Source organism: Poecilia mexicana, unplaced genomic scaffold (assembly GCF_051168715.1).
Source record: "Poecilia mexicana isolate PSO_F unplaced genomic scaffold, ASM5116871v1 scaffold_2, whole genome shotgun sequence".
NCBI classification, from domain to species: Eukaryota; Metazoa; Chordata; class Actinopteri; order Cyprinodontiformes; family Poeciliidae; genus Poecilia; species Poecilia mexicana.
The window spans coordinates 38908099-38930491 of NW_028263371.1; the positions used below are offsets into that span (position 1 = coordinate 38908099).

Sequence of the window (22393 nt, forward strand, 5' to 3'; positions counted from 1 at the left end):
GTTCACGCCACAATGAAGCCTACGGTACTTCAGGGGCCTTGGAAATGTGACTATTTGTTTGCAATCACAGCTATATACACGTCAGTGATAGGAATTTAGACACAAGGGAGCCAACAGCTTGGGATTTTTTTTTTTTTTGTGATTGTGAGTAAAAACACACATAACACAAACCCGATGCTGTCATCCTGTCCTTGAAGATAGTCGTTGATGCTGTTGACCAGATAGTAGAAGAGTCGCCCGTAGATGGATTTAGCAAGCTGGTCCCTGTACTGCTCTGCCATCTCTACAGTGTGACGTCTAGTGATCACGTCACCTGAACAAAACAAAACAAACCAAAAAAAAAACAAAAAACTGGGTCATATTCTGCAAATTCTTTTAAAATAAGGATGCATATGTTCACAATACACAAAAAGGTTGTTTGTTGCATGTGGCATTGAGTAGACGTTGAGTTTGAATAAAATGAGTATCCGTCTTATGGTGCTTTGGAAATACCTATATTGTAATCTTTTTTCTTTCATCAATGTGGTTTTTGTATTTTGCTTTAAATATATACAAACACATATGAAAATTAGATTGGCTGTTTTCTTTTTACAGATCATTTAGATAGTGCCTTTGTGAACACAGAAAAAGAACAAAGACATCAATTCGGACAGATGGGATCACAAACGCTTCACAATAAATGATCCACGGTGCGACGTGTCGACTGTCAGAAGACATCAACGTATGAAAAGAATTATGTGAAACATAAAAATTAGTTTGCGAAATTTGCAAGTGATGGATTATGTAAATGAATCAGTTCCCAGTAAAGTAAAAATAAAAACTGACTCTCGGGAGGCGGGAGAATGCACAGCACTGGAAATAATTTTACTTGGTTGTTTTTGAGAGAAAATGATTCAGCTGATAAATCAGACAAACATGAATGTTTGTGATCTAATTTTCTGTTGTGTTTACAGCGTAACTACGTCAACAGTATTTCACATTAGTATGTAATAAAGTACACTGTGCCTTGGGCCTCTAGCTTTAAGGAAAAACAAACAACTCCTATTAAATATGATCTTCTACCTTAGACGTCTTTATGTAAACAATATAAACACTTTTATTACTTGACAAAAGGTTACAAACATTTATTTCACTTAATATCTGAGGTATGCACACCAATTGGTCAGAACATGGTGACTCACAGTTAAGGCGATTAAGCAGGCTCCTCTACAGTATTTTTATACTTCATGTATGAAACCCAACTCAAATTCATTGCTTGTGCATGCTAGCCCAATAAATCTGATTCTACTAGATTATCTTAGCATCATTCTGGGTCCTATGTATGTTATTTTAACACTTACCACCTACCTTGACATTTTACAAACAAATCAAACTGTGCTTTAACTGTTCTCTTACAGCAAAATGTCCACATCATTGGAAAGACGTGAATCGTTCACAGAGACCCCGCCCAACAATTTATCGATCGCTATGATGATCCATCTGTAATGGATACCCTGGGACATTCCAGGACATGTTCAACACCGGTTAGTGGATTTAAGAGCTAAAAAAAAAAAGAGAGTTTCCTCAGCATAAGAGGAGTTTTCATAGTGTTTGTGTCATGATCTTTAAACATTCATACTAGGGAAGTCCAAATCGAATCCCGAGTAAAGAATCAAAAGCTTAAAACTCCGGTAGCTGTTTTTTTTGCCAGTTGTATCCCCATTGAACCAAGAGGGCATGTTTAGCACAGTCAGTTTCTAAAGCTCATATTACAAAACTGTATTACAGGCAATACAGATTATCTTGTTCATCCAATAAATCCTGGTTTTCCTTATTAATCTAAGTGTTTTCCCATCTTTACTAGGATATTAAAATTGTAAGAGGCCATATTAAGCAATGCAGCTTTCCATTTGTCCGTGTCACACCAACTGTTCTGCAAAGGGGGGGAAAAAATGTGTAGAGAGCAACTAAATAACAGATTCACAGCCAAATGAATGCTATGTTTCTGAAGCAGAAGACAATCTTTTCTGAGATTTGTCCGAATATGATTAAATGAGACTGCACTGAAATATCAAACAAGTAAAATTATCAATTTGTTCTGTAAAACCAGAGTAGACATGCTCATGTTAGTCTAGAATGTAAGAAAGTTGCTCTTTCAATTAAGTGTCAGACTGGAACTAAGCATCCTAAATGATTCAGATCAGGATCATGCACAAATGATCCTTAATTGGGACATCTGTAATTCATACATTACCAGAAACTGGCGAATTCGTACAGTATCACAAATTGGCACTACACAAGATCAGTAAGGCAGCCAAATCTATCGGTTTCTTGGCAAAGTTGCAAAAGGCTGCAGTTTCAGATTCTGTGATGAGTATTTCAATATTCTCATTTACATTAAAGGTTTTTATAAACCTAATGTGAAAAATTTAGGCCAAAAATGATGGCTTATGCAGAAAGAAAAGATTACTTTAACTCACTACAAAGTATCCTTAATACTTCCAGGCAGAAGAAACATGTTGGTTAAGCTAATATGCAACTTTGAATCTAAATCAGCCAGGAGGATATAAATAAGTTTTAGCTTGGATTAACTTAAGCAAGACCACCTGGTTAATCAGAGGGAAGCAGGCAGAGCTGAAACTACAGGAAACAAACTAGGTTAAAGACATGATTTCTTCAGTAGTCAGAAGAATAAAAACCAGTATAAAGCAGTGGTGAAGGTTGATGGGTCAATACCTTTAATATACTGAACGTCAGAAGTGAGGGCAGTGCTTAAATCATTAGCGGACACCTGCAGGAGTCCAGCAACTGGGAAGAGAAAGAGAGACCGACAGAGAAACATCAGACATCGGAGTAAACAACGTGATGAAAACCTGAAAAATAACAGCATTAAATAATAATGGAGTATCTGAAAGGCGATGCTGATGACCTCCCAGAGCCCGGTGTGGTCTGACGATGACGTCACGCTGACAACACAACAAGCTGAACTCTGCCACAGCTGATGCCCGCTCAACTGATGGGAAGAGCTGGCAGGGATTAGTCACCGCTGGACTTGTGAGCAGAATCCATAAACAAGCAGCACAAACAGGTGATGGCAAACCCAGAAACCCTTTCCTGACATCACCAGCCATGACTTCACATCTCCCTGACAACGACCGGCTCTTTCCCGCCTGGCCACTGACGCTGTTGTTTACCACTTTGCAAAGGGTCAGGGGTCGCAGGAGCACATGGAATGAGTGCAGAATGAGAAAATAAAGCAGGAAAAAAAAGGGGAAAACTGTGACTCCAACAGAGTGGAGTGTGCCTCAGACTTGCTCTTTCAGACTGTTTGTTGCTGGTTGCCAGACATGTGACCGTCTAGCTCTTAGCTATTTCTAAATCAGACATTCTGGGGGAAAAGCGAGAGATAGGCAATGAGGACGGGATAAAGACGATGTGGGAGCATGACGGGCTCCACCCTCCTCATTTTCAGTAAAAATGTGGCTGTAAAGATGAGGGCGTAGTTGTGACGGAGGCACTGACCTCTCTCCAGCAGCTGCAGGTCAGAAGGGAAGGCTGAGTTAGCGTCTGTCAGGGCAGTGAAACATAGGTCCCCAATATGGAGAACAGCAGAAAGCAGCGTGAACACAGAGTCAACTTCCTGGATGAGAAAAAAGGGAGCAAGTATGTAATTAGAAAAAAATCAGGGAAAATAAATGAAAAGGAAAGAGAGCACATTTAGCTTTTTTTAATATATATTTTAGAGTCAGTATTACTATTAAACATATTTATTTAGCAAAAAAAGGTTTGAAAAACTATTGCTACATTTTGAAGATTTTCTTCCTGTGCACTACACCAAAAGTTTTTAAATGGTTTTTGACATCATGTTGAACATTATGATTAAAAAAAAACATCAAAGCTGTAATTAAAGCTGTAATGATTTTAATATGTTTTCAGAAACAAGTGCAGAAGACCAGTTTCCCTCTATTTAAGCACATAGGCAGAGCTACAAATCATGAAGGAAATTATAGTCTCCAGTGTTTTTAAGAAACAATGGATATAGAAAGATAAAGGGGGAAAAAGCTATCCTAATAAGTCCAATGTAAAAACTGGTTGTGTTTTTTGGGATGGGACTTTGTGACTTGGGATTGTTTTTTTTTTGTTCAGCAATTGTTTTGAACTTGGAACATTTGCATGGTGGCCATTTTTGCTCTTTCTTGTTGTTTAATCATAAACACTGACCTAACTGTGACAACTAAGACCATCAGTGCTCAGGTTGTTGTTCTAGTTTCCTTTGAGGCATCCTGAATGAGTTATCGATGCACATTTGGAGTCATTTCTCCAGAAACTCCTAGAAAGGTTTTCCATTTTTCCATGTTTTGGGATTTGTGTCCTGCAGTAATTCACTGGATCTGACTGATGTCCCAAAGCTTTGCAAAAAAAATGATCAACTTTTCCCTACTATCAAAAGACCTAGTTTTTCGGGTGGGGGTTGTAAATTTGTCAGTGTTGGGGAGTGTTGTGCTGAATTTTAAGACGTTTAAACCTCCGTTATGCTGTTATACAGATTTTTATTTATTGATTTATTTCTTTTAAAAGATCAAGCAGTGCCTGGGCATGGCTTGGGTAGTTGAACCCAGAATTTTGATTAATCACTGTTAATTCATAATGTAAACAATTACATTACATAGAGGCAGGTTGTTGTATAAACCTTTTTTTAAATGTTATTTGAAAACTGGAATTTTTATTTATTTTGATATTAAAATTTGTCAAATGATTTGAAACAACAAGGTGTGGGGGGAGGGGGGGGAGAACAAGCAATGCTGTTAAATTTCTTGAAACAGGAACAAAAGGAGAAAAACAACTGCTGCAACATGACATGTTGCAATTTTGCAAAAACAAGAGAGTCTGCTTTCTTTCTCTCCTGTCACAACGTTCCTCACTCTGTGCCCTTCAACAGAGGTCGCCTCATGGAAAACCCCACTTTGCAGTTGCCTCTGATTCTCTGAGCGGGGGGATGTCTGCGTCGGAGGGTGTGTGCTGCTGGTGAACGTGCGTGAGTGTGTGTCTGCGTGTGCGCCCTCTCAGGGCAGGATATTGGAGCTGATATCTCAGAGATAAACACGGGCATTAGTCTCTGTCTGACACTCTATACACACACCGACTCCCAACTTCCCTTTCCCTTCATGTGCACGGCGAAGATGAAGAGAAAGAGAAAGGGAAAGCAAAGCAAAGCAGTGATATAAGGAACGTTAATGACGATTGACCCTTGGGTCTAGACTGGGAGTCGTCCGTTGATGAGAGCTTAGACAGAGACCAATGGGTGGTCGATCACTTCCACTAACACTCCCCACCCCCCTTTTTTCTCTACCTTGCAGTCTTATCCAGTTGGATGGTAGTGTCCTCTGATAACACCACCAGCAGCAGCAGCCACTGTATTCCTCCATCCCTTATGCCCACATGTATTTGCTGCTGCTGGATTAAAAGGTGAGATGATGGTCACCCACTACTGATAAATGCTAAATGGATATTTAAGAATAGAACCTGAAAATGGTTTGGGAACACAGCTAGTGGTGCACACTAAAGGCACACTTCGTACAGTTTTATTTGCATTTAGAGCCACTTTTCAGATCTTCGATTAGATGCTTGATTAAGTACTTTGTGCATGAGGTGCCTTGAAGCTTTGGAGGTTTTGAGTGTCCTCTCATCTGTCAGCTTTTAAGTTGTGTTTGCTGAATTAATTTATTTCACATAGCATATGTCAAAGATCTGTTTAAAAGTTTAAATTATCTGACTGGACAAATTGACCAAAAGCCATTTTGAATTTGAGCAACCTTATGCCTCCTGGACTAAGAAACAAGCTCTGTTGGATCTAGAAAAAAAAAAAAAAAAAAAGACAGTATTCAAATTTATTCAAATAAATTTGAATAAAATTTAAAAGCTTTTTAATTTCAGTAGTTCAATTTGAATAGTAAAACTCATACAGCATTGAGATTCATTGAATATTAACAGTGAAGTAATTTCTTTAATGACTTATAGTCCACGGACTTAACAGATGTCAACCAGAAACCCCTCAGACAGGATAGTAAGCCAAAAAAAGTTGATAAAAAAGACTTTGTGCTGTGATGCTAAGACACCAAGTGCTGCATAGCATGTTGGTAGAAAGTTTAGTGGAAGGAAAAAGTGGCTCAGAAAAAGGAGCACATGCAACAGGGAAAGCAGCTGCACTGAAAGGACAGCATATGATACAAAAACTTTGGAAAACTGAAAAAGTATCCCTATGTATTAAAATTCATCTTTATTGGTGTTTATATATATATATATATATATACAGGTGCTGGTCATAAAATTAGAATATTGTGATAAAGTTCATTATTTTCCATAATGTCATGATAAAAATTAAATTGTCATATATTTTAGATTCATTGCACACCAACTGAAATATTTCAGGTCTTTTATTGTTTTAATTTTGATGATTTTGGCAAACAGCTCATGAAAACCCAAAATCCCTGTCTCAAAAAATTAGAATATTATGAAAAGGTTCTCTGAACGAGCAATAAAAATAATCATCCGAATCAACAAAGTAACTCTAAACACCTGAAAAAGATTCCTGAGGCCTTTAAAAACTCCCAGCCTGGTTCATTACTCAAAACCGCAGTCATGGGTCAGATTGCTGACCTGACTGCTGTCCAGAAGGCCATCACTGACATCCTCAAGCAAGAGGGTGAGAAACAGAAAGAAATTTCTGAACGAATCGGCTGTTTGCAGAGTGTTATATCAAGGCACCTCAGTGGGAAGTCAGTAGGAAGGAAAAAGTGTGGCAGAAAACGCTACACAACGAGAAGAGGTGACCGGACCCTGAGGAAGATTGTGGAGAAGGGCCGATTCCAGACCTTGGGGGAAGCAGTGGACTGAGTCTGGAGTAGAAACATCCAGAGCCACTGTGCACAGGCGTGTGCAGGAAATGGGCTACAGGTGCCGCATTCCCCAGGTCAAAGGTCAAGCCACTTTTGAACCAGAAACAGCGGCAGAAGCGCCTGACCTGGGCTACAGAGAAGCAGCACTTTGGACCACTGTTGTTCAGTGGTCCAAAGTACTTTTTTCGGATGAAAGCAAACTTTGCATGTCATTCGGAAATCAAAGTGCCAGACTCTGGAGGAAGACTGGGGAGAAGGAAATGCCAAAATGCCAGAAGTCCAGTGTCAAGTACCCACAGTCAGTGATGGTCTGGGTGCCATGTCAGCTGCTGGTGTTGGTCCACTGGGTTTTATCAAGGGCAGGATCAATGCAGCCGCTATCAGAAGATTTTGGAGCACTTCATGCTTCCATCTGCTGAAAAGTTTTATGGAGATGAAAATTTAATTTGGTCTGGAATCGGCCTTTCTCCACAATCTTCCTCAGGGTCCGGTCACCTCTTCTCGTTGTGTAGCGTTTTCTGCCACACTTTTTCCTTCCTACTGACTTCCCACTGAGGTGCCTTGATATAACACTCTGCAAACAGCCGATTCGTTCAGAAATTTCTTTCTGTTTCTCACCCTCTTGCTTGAGGATGTCAGTGATGGCCTTCTGGACAACAGTCAGGTCAGCAGTCTGACCCATGATTGCGGTTTTGAGTAATGAACCAGGCTGGGAGTTTTTAAAGGCCTCAGGAATCTTTTTCAGGTGTTTAGAGTTACTTTGTTGATTCGGATGATTATTTTTATTGCTCGTTCAGAGAACCTTTTCATAATATTCTAATTTTTTGAGACAGGGATTTTGGGTTTTCAAGAGCTGTTTGCCAAAATCATCAAAATTAAAACAATAAAAGACCTGAAATATTTCAGTTGGTGTGCAATGAATCTAAAATATATGACAATTTAATTTTTATCATGACATTATGGAAAATAATGAACTTTATCACAATATTCTAATTTTATGACCAGCACCTGTATATATATATATATATATATATTTTTTTTTTTTTTTTTTTTTTTTTTTTAGAAACTGCATTTTGGATTTTTATTAGCAGTAACAAAATAATTCACAAAAACAGAGGCTTGAAGACTATACCACATACGTGTGAGATGAAGGACGGAAATAAATTCACTTTATAATGATGTTCTATTTTATGGAGGTACAAGAGTGAGATACTTTTATTTCTTCAGGGTGTGTGAATTTTACAACTTAACCGTACGCCTATCTGACCAAACCGAACATGCAGCTCAGTGACCTGTTTGTTGAAGCCCAGGGCGCGCAGGGCTTGTTTGACTGCAGCCAGATGCTCCCTGCTCTGGGCAGAAGCCAGGGCGACAGGAGGGCTGTCTCCTGGAGTTGCACCAGTAAGATACCTGGTGACAGGAAGATGGAAGGAAGAAACAATAACGCACGCATCAATCAGCAAACTCCAAATGCAAAATTCAATAATTCAGTATTTCTATTGCACAACAACAAACCTATGAGCCAAGACATTATTGAGATAAAGTGCAGTCTTGTCCTCGGGGGAAAGGCCCTCAGCCATCAGATAGAAGATTCGAAAGTTTTGTTGCTGAGGCGGCAGGTGAACTAGACGGGTCTTCTCCAGCATGTAGGTGTAAATGTGGGCTTAAACAGAACACACGGTATTCAAGTCAGTACAAAAAACTTAAATCATTATTGATAAAAAGCTTGACATTACTACCTTTTTAGTATATATTTAATGGCAGGTATCATAAAATTAAATTTACGGATATAAAATGTTGAAAACAAAGCAAAAAAACAAAAAAACAAATTAGGAATTAAATCAAATCGCCATGAAGCTATTCTTTAGCTTTTACTGCCTCCTTGTGGTGGCTCAAAGCTAGTAACCTGTTTAAAGCTGTGAACAGGTATCTATACTCGTGAACTCAGGAATTCAGAGCTGGATTTCCTCAGGAAATCCACCTGGGGTGTCTTGTTGACCCAGTGGAGGTGGTGGCAGACAGGAGAATGAGGACTAAGCTCCAGCGCAAGCTGCAGTACCCGTCCCAACCCATGCACCTCTCTCTGACAGCACTGAGCAGCTCCTTCAGTGCCAGCTGCGGCACCCTAAGTGCGTGAAGGAAAGATACCGTAGGTCTTTCCTTCCAGCCGCCGTCAGACTGTACAACACCTGCTGCTCTCAGTAGTTCACTACTCTTTACTATAGGCAATAAACCTGGAATTTATTTATTTATATTTCAAACAATACTGTTTCACTACTTTCTATATTCACCTGATTTTACTGTGTAGATATAGATTTTGATATTGGTTCTGCTCTGTCCTTTATACTGCTGTAACAATGTAAATGGTAATGTAAATGTAGTGGGATTAATAAAGGAATATCTCATCTTATCTTAAACTTTTCCACGATAAGTGTGTTGGGATGCCAATTCACTTGATTTAAATCATTTGTGAAACAAAAAAACCAAAACAAGAAAGTATCCTATTATGTGAAATGAAATCAAAATAATACACATTTAAATAAAAAATAAAAAAATCTGTATCAGGTTTTCAAAAGTTTGTTTCTTAGCTTTTCTCGTCCTAAGACTGAACACTTTGCCCTGCTTCTCCAGATCAGAGTTGATGAATTTTCAAGTCTTGTAATAGATCTTCTACTAGATCAAGTCTGGTCTTTGACTAGGACTTATCTCCCCTCTAAAAGTGCATTTCTTGTGGCAAACTTCAAATTATAATTTGCAAATAAGCAATGTGCAAGTTTCCTTTCATTTTACAATTACACACTATGTTCTGATGGTGTTTCACAGAAAACTGCAATAAAATAACTACTCAATAATATTAACAATAATAAATATAAAGAATAAAACATAATTTAAAGAAAGGCTTATAAAAATCTTCAGAAGAACTAACATCAAAGTATATAAACTTAATGAAATTTAACATGACTGGTAAATATCTTATGCATATCCAAATATAACAATAAAGGCATTGAATTTATTAATAATTCAGTTTCATTTACAGCCAGATGTGCACACTGCATTACCTCTCAGTATTGTCTTTTCTTTTTCACAGAACTGGATCGTTAGCAACTTGATAAAACGGCTTGAGCTGCTGTTTCTTGGGGTTTTTGCATGGCCAAAAGCTTCCAGAATACAGTTTACCTGTATATACAAAACCAAACAGCTCATGTTAAGGTTTGCATTATCTTTCAATGAGAAATAAAGCATAACACATGATGCAGAAAAGAAAACATCTTTGTCAAAGGGAACAAGGAAAGTCCTCTTTTGAACCACTAGATGTCAGTGCAAATCTATGATTCGAGTCGCATCATTTCATGTCCCAGAATGAAAGGTTGACCCAGATATTGCCTACTTAACAATGACTTCATCAGAAAAGAGCACTCACTGATTACAGTATTTTAAATCAGTCTCCGAGCAAAAGCAGAATGCTGCGCTGTGAATCTAAATTTCTACAACTAGAAACATTTTTTTTTTTTTTTTAATTATGTGGTTAGTGTTGACCGTAAGGATTAATGTCTTCACTGTTAAGCAGCTATAGCAATGTGAAACATGTAGCACGTTTTGTTTTATGTTCAAACCACTTTAGGAAATGATTAATGCACAATCAAAAAGTGCTCAAAATCTAACCAGCAAATATCTGTACGTGAAACACTGGCTAACGTCACTGTATGCAAGCAAAGTGGGCAGGCAGGGGGCACTGGGGGATTTATGAGTTTGTCAGAGAGATTTACGGAAAAGAAAAAAAAGCGAAATCTGATTTGAGGTCCAAAAATCATTTCAAGGACACGGCGTTGTTGCATGTTCCTAAATCATGCACATCTACAGAGGACCCCTCTTTACCCGCTGGATCTTTGAAGTGCAGAATTTGACAAACATCTCGCAGACAGACGCATTCAGACTTACGCGTTTCATTCTGGGCTCTAACCCAAAGCCTTTGGGGCCGGAGCGAGCTGTCAAGTGTCTCACGATGTGCTTACATGCCTCAGTTTTCCCAGAACCACTCTCGCCACTGAAAAGATAGAAACAGACAGTCTTCAGTTAGTCTTTCACACTGTGTTGTGCAAAAGTATCTATAGCCTTTGAATTCCCCCACAATGAGTAACATTAAAACTTCCATAATTGTGGAGACTAATTCTTATGTGAAATTTCAACACAAAGCAGTGCTTGATTGTGAAAAAGACGGAATATTTTTTAAAAGCCCTGAATGAAATACAATTCAATAAAAACTCTTCAGATGTGTTATTTGATATGAGAATAAATCGAGCTGTTCAGTGAAAACCTCAGATGTTTGTTAGAAACCATTAGTGGACAAAAAGCATCATGAAGACCCAGGAACACAGCAAATATATCATGGATAAAGTTGTGGAAAAGTTAAATGCAGGGTTAAGTTATAAAACAGGATACCCAGTTTTGAATCCCTTATTGAATCGCTGCTCAATTTATCACCAAAAAGCGAAAAAGCTCTAAACCTGCAAAGACGGGGCTTCCACATAAACTATCAGGATGAACAAGTAGAGCATTTTCGGGGTGACATACTAAACACTATGTTTGTCGAAAAGCACATGGCACGGCACCCGGTAAACACCATGCGCACCAATGTTTATCTTCAGCTGGGACTTCAACTTGTCAGAGTTGATGGTGAGATTGATACTGTTAAACAAGGGAGGGGGGGAATTCTGGAAGAAAGTCAATTATAGGTTCACGAGAAATTGAAAACATGAAGCTAGTATTACAATCAAACTAACTAGATAAAAGCACACTCAGGAATGACCCAGGCAAAGTCCACACTTGTATCCAATTGAGAATGTAACATGAAAACTGGTTTTGCAAATTTTGTGCAACGTTTGTGCAAATTTTCAAGTGAAAAACCTTTGTACGACACTTTATATTAGCGATCATCAACAGTGTATCTATAAGTTGTGACATCAATGCACATTTTACACTGAATTTGCTGCAACAGCTAAGTGGAGGAAAATTGCAATATAAATGTTTTAACACGCTTTGTTCTGGTTATTTGTTGTTTGTTTTTTTTAACCTTTTCCACCACAACAGACTTCTTATAACACATGAAAAATCTCAAACAGAGCTTTGCCTGTCTCTAAAGAGTAGGTGTGAGATGTTAGTCATCAGGGTGACATCATCTGTCCCCAACATTGAACGTCTCCACCCATCTGACATCTCCCCCGCCTTAGGGACCCCCACCCGTTACATGTCCCACCCACTCCTCCTGACATCAGTGACATTTCACTGACTGAGCCCATACTTTTAACACCCAGGATGCCTGTTAATTTTCTGTTGACTGGATATTAAGGCTGACATAAGGCTCCCCTACAGTACATGCTCTGATACTCACTGACACGCAGGGAGGCGAGACATGCATAGTAACACCAAGCAGATGGCTTGAGAAGGTCAGGGGCTCCTCACTAAAGACCGCAGCTTGCTCTCGGGGATTGGGAGTGTGTATGTGTTATGCTACTTTTCCAAGTCCAAGGGTTCTTCCGCTATCTTTTCATTTACCAGTTTTTATTAGATTTTAAGGGTAGACTGTTAGCGTATCTGCCTCAGGAGGGATCTGAACCATTGATTTGCCTATAAAAGAAGATGCGTGTGTGTGTGCATATGTGTGTGTACTTTGGTATATATGCATGTCAGACAACAAGGAGATCCACGGCACAACCAAAAGTGAAACCGGAGAAGGAGCGATAAAGTGCAAAGGAAGGAATTGAGGAAATGGAAACGTGTGCACTTGTGAGTGCACAGCACAATGCCGCTGTGTGTGTTTGTGTGTGTAAGTGAGATAGATAGCCTGTGGCCAGGGCGCATTAACTCTCTGCCAGACTGGTTACGACTCAGTGGGAATGTCACTGGAGAGCAGGAACAGGATTTAATTGCAATCAGGGTGCTGAGTTGGTCCAGTCGAGGACAAAGAGTGCAGCTCTGCAACCCTCCCAGCAAACATCCATCTCTGTGCAAACGTGGAACAGGTCTACTGCTTGGTTTGGGCTCAGAGCTATTAATCTTTCTGGAAGGATTTAACAGGTGTGTAGCTGAGGGGAGTGGACAAACCACGTGGGCAACCTGCAAATTATTTACACAATTATTTAGCTATAAAACTGTCACTGCAGCTCTGGTTTCACATAGAACGCCTTGTAAAAGTATTCACACCTCACATCTTGTCACATTACAACCACAAATTTTAATTTATTTTATTGGGTTTTAATGTGACAGACCAACAAGAAGAATAATGTTACTATGTAGTGAAAATGGTTTCTTCACAAATAAAAATCTGAAAAATGGTGGCCTACATTTCTGTTCTCTCTTTACTCTGATACACCAAGATGGAATCCAGTGAAGCCAAATGCTATCAGAGCAACACTTTGGAAAATCACATGTGCCGTCAGCTTTTGCCATTTATAGACAGAAATGTTTGCCCTTTTTAACTTGGTAAATATGTTAAGTTCAGGTAGATTTAAGAGAGTCAGAACAGCAATTCAGGCTTGGACTTTGATTATGCTCTGATCTAAACCATCAGTCTCTCTCTCTCTCTCTGTTTGTTTAGGGTTGTTGTTCTGCTGGAATGTGAACCTCTTTTGGAGCCTGGTAAGTTTTCTTGCAGGATCGCCTTGTATCCACCTTCCCATCAACTTCAATCAGTCTCCCTGTCTCTGCTTAAGAAAATTGTTCCCACCATATTTCACCATATATCACCATCTGTGTGTTACTGTGTGTTCACCTAGACACTGTGTTTTAGATGTAGGCATTTTTGCATTCTGTTCTGATTTGACCAGAACGTCTTTCACATGTTTGCTGTGTATGCTTGTGACATCCTTTAAACACTCCTTCTTATGGTTTCCTTTTTCACTTTTTTTCCCCCAAAAAAGCCAGACTTTTAGAAGGTATGATAAATAGTCGTCCTTTCGACAGATTCCATCAGATTCAGTCTGATTGGTGGATCTCCACAGCTGCAGGTTTGATGCAGTGGCGGTGCTCTGTTAAGGATTGTTTGGGATAATATGCTACAAGTTAACCCTGCTTTAACATCTTCATTTCTACATAAGTTCATTGGTCTTCATCATGCTGTTTTTTGTTCTCGAGCAAATGTAACAAAATGCCTCAACTTTGGGGGTTCCTGTGTAGAAAGGAATGGCAGGAGTACCTCAGGAGGAAACACTGTGGACGTCTCTCCTGCTGCATCATGTGATACGCTCTCTCAGCTGAGGAGAAGATGTGAGGCGGTAGAGAAGAGCAAAGACGGCCAGTGGAGCTCAGGTACAACTGACTCACCTAAGAAATAGACAGAGGCCATAAGATGGACACACAATCAGGCGAGGGATCAATTTTCACTGAGACAGTGAAGCCACACTGGGGATCATTCTGAGTGTTCGACAAAAAGATCCCACTCTAAGTAACCATTTAGCTACAGTTTACACAAACTTAAATGTCCAAATTTAAATATCTAATCCAATAAAGTAAAAATAAATCTCATTTTCTGTTTTCTATGAGTGAAGCAATAGATTAATAATCCTAAAAGTAAAAAGTGTACATTTTAGATTTAGTATCGGCATGTTGTCGTTGATGCTGTCCCTGTCTGCCAAGACCAGCAGTGGTATGAAAGTGCTATGTTGGTGACAGCAGAAACAGGGGTGGAGGACAGTTTTGCACAATGACATAATATTGTGGAAAAGGTAATAAATGAGCAATTTTCAATAGCTTCCCCACTGGATTGTGTTGGCGTTTGTTTTTCGTTTCTGCTTGATAAGCATTTTTGGCCTTGTGATGAGAAACTGTAACCGAGACTGTTTGCGTCTAGGAATGGCTGTTTGTGTGTGTTTTCTCTGGCTAATGCAGAGTCAGCCTTGCGCTGCAGATCGCTAACAGGAAGACTGCATTATTTATCAACTACTATGTCCATTTCATCCCCTGCTGCTCTGCTTTTTATGCAGGAAACTCTTCCCTTCATAGGATGATTTTACAGCTGTAATGGTTAAAGCTCATCTAATGCAAACCATCCTGCTTGAGAGAGTATTGCCACATATTCCCCTCTACGTTGAAACATCCTAATAGACAACAAAGGCTTTTTGCTGTAAATACGTACAGGTAATTTAAATGTTTGCTCACCAAAGTGGAATAGATGGGCAGCTCTTTGTTTGGATTGATGAGCAGAAGAATGTGTCCAATGTAAGTCTAAACACGAGCAGGGAGAGACATGCGAATTAGCAAACAATTCATCCTCGTTTCGAAAAACTTTAATCGACAGTCATAGTAAAAGGAAGCCTTGCATATGTGTTTAGCAAACTGCATGTTTGCAAATAATGGTCCTAAACATCATAAGAAGATAACAGTAAAACTCCAACTGATAAAATGACCCGATGAAGAACTCAGATGTACTGTCTCGTATGTAAGCCCTGCAGACATTAAGACCAGAATGAAGGGCGACCTTATTCTGACCCTCCTCTCTAACCAACTAACCCTTCATCATTCACCACTTCTATTAGAGCCAAGCTGCCCCCTGTGAAAGTGCTGCTAATGCTAATATTTAGTAACATGCTGATCTGTCCTCCAGACTGGGCTCAAGGTTAATGGGTTGAACAAATATCCCATTGTTTGCAGACTGGAGGCAATATTCACTTATGTTTTTTTTAAAAAGTGAATTTCTTGAAACTGGATTCATTAATTAATTATAACAAATTTAGACTTTTTTTCATTTTTCACCTCTCTTTTTGAGGGTGGAAAGGAGAGGTCTTTTTGTGCTGCAGAAGACAGTGACCACTTTGTGTGCAAAAGGTACAAGGACGTAACAGGCTTACGTAGATTTGGTCGTTACCAAAGCGCTTCTGCATCTCGTAGAGCAGGCTGCTGTCGGTCAGCTCGCTGAGGGAAGCGAGGTCATCATTGGGAGCTGGAGGCATCAGCTTGACCTAAAGAAACACAGTGAATTAAATCTGAACTCAGGGTGGTGTTTGGATATCCTCTGTTGTCCACACACGTTGCATAATTTCTACAAAACCCCAACTACGACAAGATTATTTCTGTTACTTCACTTTGAGCTTTTCAATGTTGAAATAACAGGGCTTCAAAGGCAAGATTTTTTAAGCATTCACATTTAGATGATTGAGTGAACAGCGTTCCATGAGAGATTTGGGATTTAGATTTATAGACTAATCTTGCTTCAAAACACAGGAGAACTTGGTTGCACTGGATGCATTTTAGACTAATGGGGAATGAATACATAAACCACATTTCATTTGACATATTTGGAAAACATTTTTAATGTCACAATTATGCACTACTTTAGATTTTGTCTATCAGATAAAATCACTAGATGTTACACTGAAGTCTGTTATTGAAGCCTAATAAAATATAAAATTATTCAAAAGATGCAAATCCTTCATTAAAAGAATAACACACAAAAAATTAAGTGAATTACAGCTTCTTGAGTTTTAAAGGTCAGTTGTACTGAAATGTAACCCTTTAGCTTTATCAGCCAAAGACACTCTGAGAAGGTTCGTCCTTAAATGGGCTTTGAAGCAAAGTTACCTGCTCCAGTTTGCTTGGTCCAGAGCTAAAGGGACTATCGAGGCCATTATCCTGAGAGGGCTGTCGGCTTAGTGCTCCACCTGCCTCTCTGAACATGGCACACTTCTCCAGCAGACTGTCCCGCTTAGAAATTGAGAGACCAAGCGGATTCCTGATTAACAAAAGAGCAAAAGGCGTGGCGAGTTAAACGACTGCAGTTTGGGGAAAAAGGAGACAAAATATTTGAGTTTAAAACGGATAAATCATAATTTACAATGTATTGAATAAATGTGTGCATGTAAAAGAGTAGACTCACAAAGTTTTGAGAGGAGTGTTGAGGTCATGAGAGCCTCCGTCATAACGTTGGTCGGTTGGAGGCAGTGGGGCTCCGGGGTCCTTCAGTCTCTGCAACCAGCTCTCCTCTGCGCTCAGCAGCATCTCTGCCATCGGTTCTGACACTGCAAGATCTAATGACAGAAAACCCGAATCACTGTTACTTTGAAAATCTGACATCACAAAAAATAAAAATACAAATCCTCAAGTTAATGCAAGCAATTGCGGATACATGAGAGCAGAATTAATATATTTTATCTTTCTAAACCACTCAAATATTTTTTCTGTAGTAAAAACAAAACATAAAAAAGTAAGGAGACTCTAGAAGTATGATGGCTTAAACAACACTATCACTACTAAGTATCATTATAACCCCTTTCTTAAAAATGCATTTGATGATCCTGCCCTTATCCAGAATTCGAATCTAACAGAGAATCAATCCAGCGCTGCAGAGGATGAGAGCTTTAGGATCTCCCCATCTGTAATGAGGCCTAAGAGGGCCCAAGGGAAAGAAAATGGCTTTGGCTTTTTATTTCCGTCTGACAGACAGCGCCCCTGACACCCATCTCTTGCTATGCCGCTTTTTTTCATTATATGGCTTCTACAGGAAAACCATGCAGCTTCCATGTTAAACGGTAGGGATTGTTTCAGCCTCTCGGGGTTTGTCTCACATGTTTTCTGTGTCTACATGCAAATATGGGGTATTGATTAAGACCAGAATGAGGCACAGGCCTGGTTAAACCCAGAGAGTACACGGTGGGCGACAGCAGAGAGATATTATCCTACAAAAAGGGAGGAAGAAAACCCGAAGCCCCAGTCTGTGACACATTTATACAGTGCCATCCAAAAGTATTCATACGACTAGAACATTTTAACATTTTGTGAAGTTCTAGTCATAGACTTCAGAAAGACTTTAAGGGATGTACCAATAAAATTGTTCATAATTATAAAGTGAAAGAAAATGTGTACATTCTATTGTACGCCACACTTATTTTTTATAACAAAAAAATAAAAGAAAATATGCATCTTTACACTGTGTACTACTTTGTGTTGGTCTGTCAAACAGAAATCCAATAAAATACATTGGGTATTGCATTCCCTTTTTTTCTGCTTTCTTTTCATTTTTTTGTTCTATCTTGGTATTTAAGGCAAACCATATGGAGGTGGTGGCTGCCTACATGTGCCAGGGCAGCTTCACTCTACAACAAGGATAACTCAAGATGGTAACCTGAAAGCATGCTAGACTTCATTAAATCAAGACTGCATCTGGCAGCAAAGTAAATAGGCCACATTAATGAAATAAGAATGGTAATATATGCTAATATACAAATTTCCCTACTGAAGTCAATGAATAAATAAAGTATGAACTGAATCTTAATCAGTTTATACTCCATTTATGGCGGCTAGAAACTTGGGTGTCATGACCAATGACCTTTAAAGATCATGTCTCCATGACTCAATCACTTCGCATCATTAAATGTACATAAAGTCATGCTGTGCCCAACTCAATATGCCACCCAGCTCCTGCAGTCTATGCCCACTTCCTGCCTTCACTACTGGACTAACTGGTCTCCCAGTCTGTGTTGTGAACCTTCAGCAGATGGTCCAGAGGCGAGTTTGGTTTTCAATCAGCCTAAAAGTGAACATGTCACCTCTCCGTTTGCTGAACTGGCTGCCCTTAACCGGCCGCATAAATAAAGGTCACTGATGTCTACAAAGTTCTTGACGGAAAAGGCTACAATTTATTTGAATGCTCTCACAAAGACTTATGCCATTTACTTGTCACTGTTATCATCGAAGCATTGTTGGCTACCAGTGCCTAACAATCGAGACTCTTTATGTGTCGCTCCACAATAGTAGGATGACTCACCGAGTGCTACCAAAACACAAACTGAAGGAAACCTTTTCTACCTTCAAAACATTCTTACAGACCTGTAGGAAACAGACTTTTTAAATGTGAGAAGTTCAATTTGTTTGACAGTGTTTTAGCAACGGTATGCTGATGTACTAGGATTGCAAACTGTGCGATAGATGATATGATCAACAAGAAGGGCATACATGGGGCAGAGGAAATGGTTATTTCTTAATGTGTGTTACTCCCCTCCTTTACAGCCCAACTACCAATCACTGAAGCAATCTACAGCTGGCAGTCATCATCTTGGAGGTGAAAACAAAGTGATTGAAATAACCATTACTAAAACCAGAGCAGCGTGTCTTAGTCACTACTAAAACATTTGTTAAAACAACAATATTGTGAATTCTTAAACATTAAGCACCAAATTGAATGCAGAACGTTATTTTGGCCTGCACATGGTATTTTGTTTTGCCCTTGGCTATAAGCTTCACATTAACTTTTCTGCCAGGAGCGCAAGTCTCCCTCAGCCGTTGCACCATTAACTCTCATAAATAGGGAAGTAAGACCTTTTAGAAGACATCCATAATTGTACATCAAAAGTAGGCATAATCTTCTGATGGTAGCTGGTTCAGCTTGTAGCTTATTATTTATTCATGTATTTCCTAACGACTGGCGGCTACCAGTCAAAACAGGAACAGATGTCCACCACAGACGTCTAAGAATCCACATTTAGTGGCCTAATTATTATTATTTCCACTTTTGCTGGTTAGTAGAAAACAGGTAAAAGGTAAAGTAATGTTGAAGAATTCACAATATTGTTGTTTTCATGTTCCTGTAAAGTAATTTGTGCTTTCACCTAAAGGCAATCAGCACACATCTATATTTATGTCTGTGACAAAATTATTGTCTTTCTTTTTTTTTTTTTTTTTGCTATATTACCTCCCACTTGATTGAACATGTTGTCCCCTCCAGTTGCAGTTGTTTTCATGTTTGTGATCAAATGCTCATTAGTGTGAATGTGTTCAGTAAATATATTACCAGAAGGCTTGTCTTGGTTGCAGTTGAGCAAAGTTGGATTTGCGCCATGCCTTAGGAGTTTGCTAACGATGCTTGTCTGGAAAAAAGAGAGGAAAAACAGATCACCAATTCTCCAAAATCCAAGGAAAATTCAAGAGCAGAACCGATACATATGTAAGGATGGATGGAAATGTAAAGTCTCTCTATTTTCTGCAATACTGTTTAGACTGAGTTGTGATATCTCTACTTTAAAAATCTGTAACACAGCCTTTACATTCATTTGGCACGTGGATATTCAGCCCAGCTGTTTTGGGGGCATTGTATCCATCAAACCTCAAAATAAAATCCAGGACAGTAAAGAATCTAAAGATGTAAATAAATACAGGACATCCATTTGGCAATGATGATGCAGATGGCACAATGTCAGCTTTATGAGTTACAGCAAATTTCCCCTACAGGAAATTGTCACATTTGTTTAATTGTGATTCAAGGACATGTTTAAATAAAATAATGTATAGACTTATAAACTCCTCCAAACTGCAGCTCCTCCCACTCACTTCATGGAAAGCTGATATTGTGGGGTCTAAAGGGCGAAAGTGAAAACGCTCAACCTTCACCAGAGCAACGATGTATCTAAGATGTATAGAGAATTTCCCTAGAGACCACAGATAGCCAATATAAAGTATTTGCACATCATAATGAGAATATCAGTCAAAATTGAAGCAGAAATTGCAATGTATACCTGAACGGAGCCTGAACTGAAGGTTTCTTCAAATTAAATTCTGGTACAAGCATTTATCAATCCCTGTGACGAATAACATGCAGACTGGTTTCGCCAAAGATCACTTTTAAATCCCTGGTTATTCTAACCTCTGTTAGATTGTTAGATCTCTAAGCTACTCTCAGCGAAACTCCTTCCCCCTAACCCAAAAAACGGCTTTGAAATCTTTGCCTTATTATTTCAAGTTGAAGTCTGTGCCGTTACTACTTGGGTAGCTAGTCACTGAGTACGTAACACAAACATATTTTGGCCCACATTTACTGTTCCAGGTGTAATATCATTATTCTTTACCAGCTTTTAACTGGATTCTTCACTGCCTTTACTTGTTTCTTTTACACGTTTTACATACTCTCAATCCTTGACATAGAGAATAATATAACTAAGCCTAAAATAGACCAGCTTAAACGATGATGAATAATGGGGGATAAAAGCCAGTTTAACGATGCCAAATCAACAAAAAAGACATTTCCACCTCTGTATGGGAAGGTGAAGTGATTATTTGTATTGCAGCAGCACAGGAGTTAAGACATAAGAGCAGAGGAGAGTGCGTCAGCATTTTCTCCAGACTAACTGTGACCTATGCCGACAGTTGTAAAGTTATGAGGCTAAAGCACAGCCTCTGCCCGTGAAGCTTATCAGCAAGGCTCAGACTCTATAAATAATGGCCACACGTCAGTAGCACTAAAAGATGTGAATGCTTCAGCAAGTCAGGTTTCAAAGAGGAACAGGAAAAGATTACAAGTGCTTATCTTTAAGGCAGATCCAGAGAGATTGCAGTTTTAGTAATACCCATGAACTCTTCTGATGTTATGCTTTCGTGTTTAATTTCAAAAGTTGAAGTTAAAGTTAAAGAGTAAAAACTATTCAAGACCCACTTTTACTTAATTACCAATGCTTCAATTATAAAACTGAAGAAACTAATCCAATACGAGCAGGTTGGTAATTTAATTCCCTTTTACTTTTCACTGAAAATCCAACATAAATGGGAACAATTTGTACCTCTGAAGACCAAAACTTTAAAATCCTTGATTCAAACATACTAGAGCTGGGAGGCAGGATCTTACTTATCACAAATCCAAAGGAGGAAAGCTTAATTAGCTGGATAATAGGGTCATACATCTTCTTAAAGGTTCATTCTGCTGCACATGGCATGCTGCAGAAGAGGTCTCAGAGTTTAATGCACCAGGTGGTGTATAGTTGTGTTATGTGCCACTGAAAGACTAGCTATAAGCAGAAGGTGACAAAAGGCAAATGTTAAGAAGGCCCAGAGAGCACTTTGCATGCAGGAGGGAGTGCACTGTTACCATTAAAGAGCAGAGAACTGAGGTGATTTAGCACTGCAAGAAAAACCCAATCAATTCTACAATCCTCCACTCTGCCTCTGGTAAGTCTGAAGCACTTACACATTTCAGCCCTACAAACACTCACATGCATCGTAATTCTGCATTCAGGAAGAGACAAAGAGACAAAGAGAAACATAATGGCTAAACTCACATTCCTTTAACATGACTGTAGAGTGGATTATGGCATGCAGATCTACTGATTTATTATCATCTGGGAATTTAGAAATAAGAAAACTAATGGTGTAAATTCAGAATAAAATAGGAGAAAAGAAGGTCTGGAGATGCATGTGAATGAAACAGAGAAAAGGCTGTGTGCAAAGTCAGAGGATAAAACTGAAACACACAAAAGTTAGAAAAAAAAGTGGTTTCTAGACTAACAAACCAAATATCTGGAGAACGAATCCAAACACCAGAATAATAAATTCGTCTTGTCAGTGACCAAGCACATAACCCAAAGGGTAATCAGTCATGTCAGCAAGATCCAAACATGATCGCTTCCCTCTCTTCATAGCTGGGACCCTTCCAAACCAAATCTTAATCCCATTCTGTTCCAAATGCTTTTCTAAAAAAAAAAAAAAAAAAAAAAAACATTTCTTCTCATTTGAAAATCTGATCATCTAAAACACTGTAATCAGTT

The 22393-nt window shown here is 39.0% G+C and overlaps 1 protein-coding gene across 1 annotated transcript in view; it reads right to left on the reverse strand.

The window, feature by feature from the left end:
- The window catches only part of myo16 (myosin XVI), a 117288-nt gene that overhangs the window by 54482 nt on the left and 40413 nt on the right, over positions 1–22393 (reverse strand). The window contains exons 8-20 of the mRNA XM_015003060.2: positions 19654–19729; positions 16744–16894; positions 16449–16599; positions 15719–15829; positions 15030–15095; positions 14068–14195; positions 10815–10920; positions 9935–10052; positions 8391–8538; positions 8168–8285; positions 3502–3619; positions 2716–2787; positions 172–313 (exon numbers count right to left, since the gene is read on the reverse strand). Coding sequence (XP_014858546.2) covers positions 172–313; positions 2716–2787; positions 3502–3619; positions 8168–8285; positions 8391–8538; positions 9935–10052; positions 10815–10920; positions 14068–14195; positions 15030–15095; positions 15719–15829; positions 16449–16599; positions 16744–16894; positions 19654–19729 — 1505 coding nt within the window. The remainder of the gene's footprint in view (positions 1–171; positions 314–2715; positions 2788–3501; positions 3620–8167; positions 8286–8390; positions 8539–9934; positions 10053–10814; positions 10921–14067; positions 14196–15029; positions 15096–15718; positions 15830–16448; positions 16600–16743; positions 16895–19653; positions 19730–22393) is intronic.